General features: G+C 35.3%; 1 protein-coding gene across 10 annotated transcripts in view; it reads left to right on the forward strand.

Annotated features, from left to right (window-relative positions):
• PRP4K (pre-mRNA processing factor kinase PRP4K) overlaps positions 1–11,857 on the forward strand; it is a 37,138-nt gene extending 25,281 nt beyond the window's left edge. Inside the window, exons 10-17 of one of the 10 annotated variants that reach the window (XR_013336526.1) lie at positions 359–496; positions 1,078–1,231; positions 3,899–4,013; positions 4,606–4,757; positions 6,107–6,193; positions 7,261–9,486; positions 9,937–9,982; positions 11,674–11,857. Coding sequence is in view for 1 of the 10 variants with exons in the window: in XM_077770035.1 (XP_077626161.1) it covers positions 359–496; positions 1,078–1,231; positions 3,899–4,013; positions 4,606–4,757; positions 6,107–6,193; positions 7,261–7,464 (850 nt within the window). In the remaining 9 variants the exon portion in view is untranslated. Of the gene's footprint in view, positions 1–358; positions 497–1,077; positions 1,232–3,898; positions 4,014–4,605; positions 4,758–6,106; positions 6,194–7,260 lie in introns of all 10 variants that reach the window. The other 9 variants (XR_013336528.1, XR_013336530.1, XR_013336524.1 and 6 more) reach the window with 9 other exon arrangements.

Genomic DNA, 11,857 nt, shown 5'->3' on the forward strand with positions numbered 1-11,857 from the left:
TCTCTCTCTCTCTCTCTCTCTCTCTCTCCTAGAAATAAATAAAAAATATTTAAAAAAAAAAAAAAAAGATGTTTTTGAGATAAAATCTGTGCAGGATTGAATTCCCTATAAGCAATGTGGGTTTGTTCCTCACGGTTTCTTTCTGTTGATTATTGTGGAAATTAACTACATGGGAATAGTATTTGGCTCAGTATAAATTATTGCATGAGTGACATACAGACTTCTCATTCCTCAATAGACTTATTAGTATTTAAAAAAAATTCCAAACTAATCACCTATAATACATCAGATTGGAACTAGTAAATAGTTTTATTTTTTTTTAAATGTCTTGTATTCATTTTTTATTTTCTTTTTTCAGGCAAAAAACTGGCTTAAAAGAACTAGAATTCTTGAAAAAACTTAATGATGCTGATCCTGATGACAAATTTCATTGTTTGCGACTCTTTAGACACTTTTATCACAAGCAGCATCTCTGTCTCGTATTTGAACCTCTAAGGTACACTGTCAAATCTATACGTTTCGAAACACTTAGATAAGTACAATGACAAAGTTTCTGCCTGTTTTATTTTTTCCAGTTAGCTCTGGTTTTGTCTTTTACTTTTGGTTAAGAACTAGCTTCTTGACAGTCGTTAATGTATAAATATTAATTGCACACCATGGGCCAAACTCTGCAGCAAGACTCTCCAAAAGTTAAATACTTTCACATCATGATAAAAAGAAATGGAAGTAGTGGAATAGAAATACAGTTTTGATTGTCAAAAGTATGGGTTTAGTTTTGGGCTTTCAGATGTAAACCCATTCTAAAATCAATAGGAATTTTACCATTGTGTGTCTTCCCTTCTGTTTATTTTGAAAATTGAGTTTTATTGGAAAATTGTGTTATATGCACACAGATTCATGTACTCTTTCAGTGTAGAACAATTAAACATCTGGGGGGTTCTTGAACAGATACTATCATTATAATCTAGATTACAGATTTGATTATACTTAATGCTTGGACATGATTTTGCCATTTTTATTTCCATTTTGCATTTTAACTCCTAATTTTGTGGTGGTGTTGTTTTTCTCTCCTAAAAGTATGAATTTACGAGAGGTGTTAAAAAAATATGGTAAGGATGTTGGTCTTCATATTAAAGCCGTGAGATCCTATAGTCAGCAGCTGTTCTTGGCATTAAAACTCCTTAAAAGATGCAATATCCTACATGCAGATATCAAGCCAGACAATATCCTGGTAAGTTCAACAGGTTGCCTTGTACAGCCATATAGCTTCTTACCAGTATGTGATTACCACTGTATTAATCTAGAAAGATGTCTTAGAAGAACAACTCCATATATTAATTACCCATTACAAAGGACTTAATCAGTGTTTACTTTTATGGAAATTGGTCCATGAAATTTCATAGTAAAGTGTAAGGAAAGAAGAAACAAGCTATTGTCCCCAGTTTTTTTCCATTTGATTGATGGATTTAGAGTACACATAAATCCCAGGAGTGCTTTAGTGGAATAATGATGGGTTTCCTCTGGTATCTAAAAATAAAAAGAAATAAAAAATGCTCACATGTTGCTGTTTTGAAATTAGGAATCTTCACAGCTCTTTGTTCTCTAATTTGTTGTCTGATAGGGTTAGAGACACTTAAAGGTAATTATCTCTTAAGTCTACTGAGTAGACTTCTTTGTCTCTAGGTGCCCAGGAGGGGGTCCAAACACAGTAACTCAGTTGTGATTAGGTATTACATTGAAAGACCTCCCTTTCACAGTCTTCGCTTCCTAACTAAGGACTTCTGGTATCGTAATATGCAGCTTTAACAGTGTTTATGTTTTTGAAATTGAGAGGTAATAATATCCTTATAGGGGAGTGATGAATGCACACTTATTTCTTCCCTCCCTGGCCCCATTTCTTCACCGTCTTCTGAGGTGTTCAGAGTTGGGGGTATTTTCACAATTTGAGGAATTTTTAACTTGTCTGCTATTAACGTGTTTTTAAAAGATTATAATCCCATTAAAGTTTGTTAAGGACCCCTTGTCAATAACTTAGCTGTTAGTTCAGATTCTTCTTTTTCATCTTTTTTAATATCTTAAAGTACTTCCTTCCAGACTAGCACATAAATAATGAGACCTTCCATCAAAGCATGTTTTGTCTGACTTTACAATGTATTGCATATCTAATTTAACTTGGGGTTAGAAGAGCTGAGTGATTACAGTGAAATCATTGAATTGTAGACTTGCCTAGTCAGCTTCATAGTTTTTACCTAAGTTTTCTCTTTTTTAAATTGTGAAATATACCATTCATATCAAAGAATGTGTAAGATCTGTAAAACTTAAAGGTAACTATTGCAGTGAACATCTGTTTAACGACCATTTAAGTTAAAGAATAAGACCTTTGCCAGTATTTAGGAACTCTTATTTTTCAAACTTCATTTTGAGTTAATGCTACTCTAACAAGGTTTTCACATGGACTTCAGACATTGAATGTTGTCTCTCCTTCCCAAGAAAGGAGGAAGTAGACCTCAGAGACCACAGGGAGCTGTTTGTGAATGAAAATCCAAAACTTCTAGCCCAGGATTTCAACCATCAATGTGGTAGGAATACCACAATCCTCATGGGAGGGTAGAGATTGTGTAGCCAAAGTGAAGTACACACAAGTGTGGCTCCCCTGCTATCATTTAAGGCATTTTAGCCAGGCCAGGAGTGGAACTCTATCTGTGGAACTGGTAGATTCTAATTTTAAAATTGTCCTGGGGTTTCTCTGCATTTTAAACTGCATCGTTAAAAAGCTGAATGCAGTTTATACTTTTTTAAAAGCTTCACAAGGACTTTTCCATTTAAGATCCGTATTTTTCCAGAAACCCAAGATGAAGAGAATGGTTATGGATATGGCAGTTAAAAATAAGCATTTTCATTAGCTTAATTCTGTGGATATCTGTAATGGGCCAATCTGTAACACTGACCAGACTTTGATATCCCAGTAGGAAGTGCCTAGGGGTATTTATTTAAAAGTGTTATGTTCTTTGGGGCGGGAACTGTAGGCCAAGTTCAAGTCCCAACTCGGAATTTGTGTGTGTCTCTTTTGAAGGGGGGAAGGGACTCTGGAATATGAATTATCTTCACTTGTTAATCCTGAACATGCTTCTGACTCATGAGTGGCAGCAGCCATGGGAGCAGCTCCAGCCTTTCTCAGCAGATGTCACTGTTACTGTGTATGTTGAAGTATTTACAAAGGAAAAAAGAAACAAATGACTAATATAGAGTTCATATTTATCAGTTGTGCCAAATATATTTAACATTTTCTTGACTAATACTTTTTTTATATTTAAGGGATTTAGTATTTTAGACTTGAAGTGATTGCTAAATTTGGGATGGTCTAGCAGCTTCCGGTGAAGAATGTTTTTATTCTGTTTTTGTCCAGATTTAATCTGAATCATCCTCTGCTTTCATTGCTATCCTAACTTTCTGGCAACTGAAAGTTAACCTCAGTCAATTGAAAGTTAGAATCTAAGTGTGGTTCCTTCTTAGTGAACGTCTTCATGTTCCTTTAAATAGTAACTTGACTTTATTCAGGTATTCTGGGGATTTTTAGAAGACACTTTGCTTCAAAGAGATTTTTCTGTTACCCCTCTCTTTTTTAAGTAGCATAGGTTAAAATTAAATGTACTTGGTATTATTCCGTATTTCCTCACTGAAAAAAATTCTTTTAAGTAATTGTAATCAAATATTTGATAGCTCTTAATTTTTTATAATTAGGAAATTGAGTTCTAAGATAATTAGAAAAGGAATTTTTAAATGGGTAACTTTGTTTTCAGTATTGGAAATAACTTCTCAAAGCCAATTGTTTTTATCTGATTATTTGTCTTAATTATTTCTGGCATGAATTAAACTTCCATGATAAAATGTTTTGCAGGTTAATGAATCAAAAACAATTTTAAAGCTCTGCGATTTTGGGTCGGCTTCACATGTTGCGGATAATGACATAACACCTTATCTTGTCAGTAGATTTTATCGTGCTCCTGAAATCAGTAAGTCTCTTCAGCTATTCTTTGACCTGGGCCATCATATGCAGTGGAAACAGCGTATTTAATGTCTAAGTACTGTTTTCCATCGCACTTCAGCAGCTGCTCGAGGTCATTCATGAGGAAGGGAACCGTAGCAAGTTCATCCTCCTCAGGTGGAATGGTGGTAGTTGTGACAGGAGTCTTGATCATGTCTGGCAAGAGTAGCAAAACAGTTCTGGAAAATCCTCGGCTTTAGAAGACTGCTCTTGATTACGCAAGGTCTGATTATCAAATTTATGGATTATATGGGACCTTTGTTTTTTCTCCTCCTGTTGCTTTGGTTGAGGCTGATTAGCACCTCCACCAAAGATGAAATGAGAAAAGAAATACATGCGTTCTTATGCACCACCCCCTTCAGTTCCTTCCACATTTTCTCATGTTTTAAGGTTTTTAAGAGTCTATTAGGAATTACTGGGAAAAACATGAAGCTAATACCAGAATAAGACATTAAGATTTCAGTTATGGAGGCCAAGCTAAATTAATCCCTTACTAATGAAAATAAATTGTAGTTGATTGTTTTTATCTGCATGTATTAAAACTCCCATTTTTATTTCAGTTATAGGTAAAAGCTATGACTATGGTATAGACATGTGGTCTGTAGGTTGTACCTTATATGAACTCTACACTGGAAAAATTTTGTTTCCCGGCAAAACCAATAACCATATGTTGAAGCTCGCCATGGATCTCAAAGGAAAGATGCCCAATAAGGTAGGATGTTAGCGTGAGCTGTGTTTTTGTTTTCAGGGTCTTAGCAGTAGTTTATTGCAGACCAGTGGATTACTGATGCTTATTCATAGTGGCTATAAAACAATCTCAGAAAGGCAGGTATATGGCTACTGTGATTCCTTAGCTCTTTTTCATTTCTGCTGTTTAAGTTAGTGGTTCTAATCAACCAAGAGCTGTCAAAATAAGAGGATTTGTTTTTCCTCTTTCCTCTTCCCTTCTGATGTCTCTCTTTGCTTTTTTTACTCTTTAAATTAAGCAGGAGTGGCCTAGAGTTTGAAGTAGAATTAGAATTGAGGAAAAGAGATTGATGAGCATAAATTTGTTCAGCACCGTACATGTGTAAATAAATGACTGTTTCATATCTTTGTTCTTCCCTTGTTCGTTTATTGTCCTTTAATGATGGGCAGAGAAGCAGCCTTGGGAACACACCGTTTATTGATAACAGCACCAAACATGTTTGAGAGGTGGAATGAAAAAAGATGCAGGTCAGGTTAGTTCAGATGTGAAGAAGGGCTCAGTTGTCAGAGAATGACGGGGGACTGTTGGAAAAGGAACTTGATGACCTTCATTTTATTCACACTGGAAGTTATTTGGGAAAGGAAGTTACCAAGAAAACTCCCTTGAAATTGACATCTTTATAACCTAAAATTCACCCTTAATGCTCAGCCACAATAATTGTTTCAGAAATGAAACAGAAACTTGAGGTATTTATAAACCTGAGGGCCATATCTTACACTTTGATTTCAGCTTAAATTTGCTGAACTTCTGAGAGATTACAGATTTTTCCACATATAGGTCAGAAGCCACTGTGTTTTTCAGGTACTGTCCAAATTCTATTTTGTTGGACTTGGTTAGAAGTTGTTACACAGAAATTCGCTATGTTGGTATTTATTTTAATGAGGTCTTACTTGTATCCTCTGGGGGCCGTTGGAACATAATTTGTGAAATGTCATTGGGTTTCTTCAACTGCCAAGAGAAAGGGGCCCAAATGTGTGATATTTTTCCTTTCTAAGCACAAATTATTTTGTCTTTGTTTGATCCTCAGTTTTGAACATTGAAAGCACAATGTGATACTATAATTGATTGGTTTAAGTCACTACCTGGGAAAATAGAATTTCATGGTATAGTAGTTTTAGGCACAGCATTTCTGTTACTCTTTTTCAAAGATGTTAAACTCTCCAGAGCAAGGAATCTAAGAGATTTCCTAAACGAGGAGACAAACCTAGAGAGACTAAATTAATACATATTACATATGTTATGTATTAAATTGTTAGTAGGCCAGACTGTTCATAATAGTTCAAAATCCAAGTTTTGTTTTGCTTTATTGCCAGATGATTCGGAAAGGCGTATTCAAAGACCAACATTTTGATCAAAACCTCAACTTCATGTATATAGAAGTTGATAAAGTAACAGAGAGGGTAAGTCTTCTTTCAGCTGTGTTACGTTAAATGATAATCTTACTGTGAACAACTGAATGCTGGGTGGTACTAGGAGCTGTGAATATTTAAATCGCCAAAAATAATTCCTTTTGCTCTTGGCCAATTCCTGAATAAAACACAATCGGGTTATGAAAAAGATGAGGTATTTAAAAATGTTTGTCTAGTATAATGAGTCTATTTTTATTATAGCTCATATTTAGGCCCTCTTCCTTTGTTCTTTGGATCATTTTCTTTCTCTGGCCTCCCATCCAGTTTCTGTCCTGCTTGCCAGAGTGATCTTGAAAACAAACCTGATCATGTTATTCTCCCTGCTTAAAATCCCTTCTTTGGGTTCCTCCCTGATGAACTCTGCCATCTTCAGCAGTTCCCACCTCCTCGCAGGACTCTGTAAACCCCACCATGCCACATTTGGCAGCTAGCCAGAGGGCCTGCTGTGTCGCACCTCCGTGCCTCTGTTCACAGACTGTTCTGACCTTATCTGCCTCCTGCACGCCCTCATCCTCAAAACAATTTATCCAACTTCAAGCCTTAGGGGAAATACACATTCTATATGAGCCCTTCTAAAACCTCCAGATTAAAGTAAGGGCTTCTTTATTTTTGCCCCATCGTATCTGTTCTAACTTTGTCAGAGCACTTAGCCACAAACACTTTTTGGATGGGCTTGTTTCCATGTCTGTCTGTTACCACTTCAGGGTAGGGAAAAGTTTAGTTCTAACTACAGTGTTTACTGTTAATTGTTATTAAACAGTTTTTAGCTTTTCACAGACTTCCTTTCTTTTGACATTTTCTATCTTTTTACAAAATTAAATTATATTTTTAAAAAGCTGTCATTGCTAACTGGGGTTGATTTTTTTTTTTTTTCTTCCCATTCAAGTTTTTTGGTTGCTTCTTAAAAAGATGTAGAGAATAGAGGAAGCGACGTCAAAGGTTTCTATGAGTAGATGACAATACATATATTAGAAGTTTTGATAGACCAGGGAGTCTAATTTAAGTTACATATGTTTAGTAACTCATTTAGACATACACATTTTAAAAATTATTTTTAGGAGAAGGTTACTGTCATGAGCACCATTAATCCAACCAAGGACCTGTTGGCTGACTTGATTGGGTGCCAGCGACTTCCTGAAGACCAGCGTAAAAAAGTACACCAGCTAAAGGACTTGTTGGACCAGATCCTGATGTTGGACCCAGCTAAACGAATTAGCATCAATCAGGCCCTACAGCATGCCTTCATCCAGGAAAAAATTTAAACGAGATGAAGAAGCTCCAAGGGTTTGAGTAATTAAATACAAAGACTGAAGAAATTTCACAGCAGTTTATTAATGTATATAAACTTATAAATATTTCTCCAGCAAATTTGAGGAAGCATGATATATTTGAATTAACACCAAGGGTGATATTTCTTTTAGAAATGTTAGTTAATCTGTTTTGTGTCTTATGTGAAATTTCACTGTAGAACTGTTTTAATTGCCAAGACTGCACAGAATTACAGTGCAAATGTATATGGTTGCAGTTCACATAAAAGACAAAAGCATCTGTTATCAAATGAGTAGTAATATTGGGTGGTTGATTTATTTTTAGCAAACTTGGCTTCATATTGGTCTTCAGATAAAATGGCCAGCATAAATGCTGTTTATATTCACATTTTCCTAGGTGTGTGTGTGCAGGCCACAGCAGCATGCCCTTGGTGTAGTCAGTGCCGAAGGGGGTCTGTTCCTTCTTGAGCCTGCCTGCAGGGATGGTCTCCTCTTTTAAAGCAGGTTGTGTACAACATTCAGTACACTGAAGGTAAGCTAACCCATCAACATCACTGGTGTTTTAAGATGTTATTTTATTGGAACAGTTGACAAATGAGGGATATTAGCTTTGTGGCAGAATTCCCTGCATGTGTGCTAACTGATCTCGTTTTCTTTTTTGGCATCACGACTGTGGCATAGTTACAATTTCTGTTCTGTTCATCACATTTAAAATTTGAAGAGTGTGCGCTTGATGGATAGAGCGCCTTCAGTGTACTGTTTCTTATTAACTTTAATTTTTTAAATCAACTTGCTATAGACTTTATATACATTTTGTTAAATACAGTTCGTAGTGACAAAAAAACAATGCGTAGTTTTCATTTACTAATTACAAATGTTGAGGCCTAATTCTGAGTCCTCATATTTAAAAGTTAGCATAATGAAATTTTTAACTATTTGTATGTCATTTTGAAAGTGTACTGCTTTATGGTAAAAGTGTTTTTTCATTTGTTCATTGTTTTCATTATTTGTGATCATGTTGTCTTTCAATACAGGCATAAACCTTCCACTCTTGAACAAAGCAGCTGCTTTTTAAAAGCGGTAATTGCTTCTTTACCTTTTATTTCTTTTGTAAATGAAGCTTTTCTTTAAGAATGTGACTTTAAAGTGTTGTCTATTGCATAAAACAGTTGACACTCACTTATTGTAAAGTGAAGATTGTTCTACTGCATGTGAAGTGGACCATGCAGATTTCTGTATGTTCTCAGTATGCATCACTAGATAATAAAGTCTTTTGTGAACAAGGCATTTGTAGCCATTTCTAAAAGTTTTTGTCTTCAGTGCTGGTAAGTCAGGTAAACCATAAATAGTTAAAAGCAACCTTTCATTTCTTCCTTTAAGTCTTTGAAAGAATTATTTGTTAAAGTTGTAAAGCCTAGCCACAAGCTTATCATTTTATTAATAATCAGGATCCTAATTATTTCATCAGAAAAATCCTGCAGATATTGTCAGCTTTCAGTGTAGTGAGATAATTCCTGTAGGTTATGGGGTATAATTCAGGATTTAACTAATATTTCTGCTATTTTCTCACTTTTCCTTCTGATGGTGCGGAAAGAGAAAAAAGGAAAACGGGGCACAGGCCATTCAACGCCTTCTCCAAGGGGTCTGATTTGCTGAGACACCAGCTTCACCTTCTTAACAAGGTTATTTCTGACAGCATGTGTAGATAAACATTTAGCCACAATTTAAAACAAAATCATGTAAATCAGCTTGGTTTTGCAACACAAAGGAATTCCGTATTTTTAAACATGGCAGGGGAGCTTTTTCAGAAATGCATAGGAGTCTTTTTTCTGTTTGGGTGGTAAAATTAATGCTTGTCTTCCTGAGCAGTGTGGAAAATAATCAGATTTTTGGGGTTAAAATAATATTTTTAAATTGTAAATGGGATTTTTTTATTCACCCAGGCACCTAATAACAACAAGCATGCACGTTTTGGTGCATTCAAGAATGGAAAATCAGAATAGCAGCATTCTTCTGGTGGGTTTTGCTCCATTTAAAGACATGAAATGAACTACAGCCAGGAAGGTGATAGATGATATAATAAGCCAACTTTGAATCTACACCCCGTCTCTTCATGGTTTAGACTTTACTAAAATAAATACAAGGTAGTTTCCATTTTCAGGTAGAGGGAAGCCTTTTACAGAAGGCTTCACAGGTGCAGCTTTTCCACCTTAACAAAATGGGTAGTGATTTTCCCACCATGATTTACTGTATTTTGGTGATAATATGCTGCATATTCGAGTCTTTTATAGTTATTTTCACTCAAAATAGTAACATTTTGATGCTTCTGTTGATTTTCATGGCTTCATTTTGTAGAATTATTTAAGTAAGTTAACTTCCACTAGAAACAGTTCATCTTATGCCTTCAAAACTATTACGTATTCTTTAAAAAACAAAGTTGCTTGTTACTTGTTCTTTGTGTTTTAGGTGCAGTTCAGTGGAAGATGATGACAGCCAGAAGACATGAGCTAAGGTTTCTGTCCTATAAAAGATTAAAACAAACAAAAAAGAATACTCCATTTAATTTTTGTCTAATTTTTAGTTTTCAGCCTTATGATTTGGGTTTCGTTAATGTTTGGCACTTAGAGTAGTAGTGCTATTGTGGTGTTCATCTGTACATGCTTGTTTTATTGTGCTTCCTGCCTCTCTCCTCTCTTCCCTCCCCTACGATAAAAACAGTGGTCATTGAGGGGTAGGAAAGACTCCTGAATGGTGAGATTCCACATAAACACATGGCCATCAGAATTGGTCCCTATGGGTTATTAGGAAACTAGAAACCACCAAAACCACGTGCAAAAGAATAGCAAGTGGTATTTTAAGAACACTACTATTCAACTCCCTTAATCCTCCAGTCCCCAGCTTTCCTTTTAGTCCCTTTGTTTTTCCAAGTGCTCCAGTCATGGTCTTGAAGTAGACACAATGTTTAGAACCACTGTCAGTTTTTCTTCTTAAGGGAAATGAGAGAAGTCGACTTTTGTTCCCCAATTTAGCATTCCTAAATTTGTCTATTTGAAGGGAACGTTGTAAACATTCTTTATATACATACACATGATTTGATTAGAATTGGTAATTTTGCTGATGCAGAAATTTGGAGCTTTGTAAGACCTCTCTTTGATTCTGGTCAGTTAGTGAATTTAACATACATTCATATTTCATAATAACTTGTAACTGTAGTTTTCAAATAAGTTGCTCTCTGATATAAAGCTTTTTGTTTTATTACACTTCACAGCAAAAATACCCCATGTATGTGTCAGACTTCAGGGTTCTTAAGTCTTAGGACACAACCCTCAAAGAGGTCCTACTTCTTTCTGTAGTGAGGGGGTAGTTGAGATCCAGAAAGCATAAACATTGTAGAGCTTGTTCTCTACGTAGACCTTCTCAAAGGTCTCAGAAATCAGGTTAGAATATCCAGGTTTTGAAGGAAGGGAGCATCTTGTCATAAATTTTAAAGATCTTTCCAGTATTCGCATTCACCCTTAAGTCTTTATTAATAGCATCCTGTTTATTCAGTCTCAGTGTATAACTCATTTCCACTTTACTAGTTCAAAAATAATTTTGTATTTTTAAAATACTGTAACTTTTTCCCCCCATTATGATAACCACCTCTTTTCTCTAAAACAAATACTCAGGGCATTTCTATAGTACAAAAAAATGTATGTGTTTTATGGTACGTGGTAGAGCAGAGAAGTGTAATGTTCTCACATTTGTTTCATATTTGCATCCTTCCTACTGTGCTTTACTTGTACTTGATGATCATTTGGTAACTGGAGCTGGATAGGTAGAAATAAAATCTCTGCAATGAAACAGAGGATTCACATATCTTCAAACTTAGGCCAGGCAGTTAAGGAATGCCCTTTTTAAATGGTGGAGCTAGGAAGGAAGTAGATTCTCAAATAAGTAATTTCCTTTCTTTAGTTATAATGATGTCATTAGAAATTGGGCCTCATCAAGTGTTTCTTTGTATCCTAGTTCAAGCATATATTACTCAGCACAAGTTTTATCATTCTAGATGGAATGTCTTCCTTATGGAAATGTTCACTACAGATTCATTTGTGTTTTTTTACATGTCAATAATGTACACTAAATTGACTTAAAATGTTTTCCAGTTATTTGATAGGTATCATCATGGCATCTTTAATTTTTTTTTTCTCCTTCTGTATGTAGGGTAAGGGACTGTTCTTCTGAAGAATCTTTCCATTTAGTGATCAAGATATGGAAGCTGGTCTCTGAAAATACTCAATGTATCTCAATTACTCATGGTATCACTTGAATTGTAACTTGGCAGTTTAAATAGAAGCAATGTTTACAATTATTGGGAAAACTGAATAAACTATGTCTCTTGTTACCA

This window comes from Crocuta crocuta, unplaced genomic scaffold (assembly GCF_008692635.1).
Source record: "Crocuta crocuta isolate KB4526 unplaced genomic scaffold, BGI_CrCroc_1.0 scaffold24, whole genome shotgun sequence".
In the NCBI taxonomy this organism is placed as follows: Eukaryota; Metazoa; Chordata; class Mammalia; order Carnivora; family Hyaenidae; genus Crocuta; species Crocuta crocuta.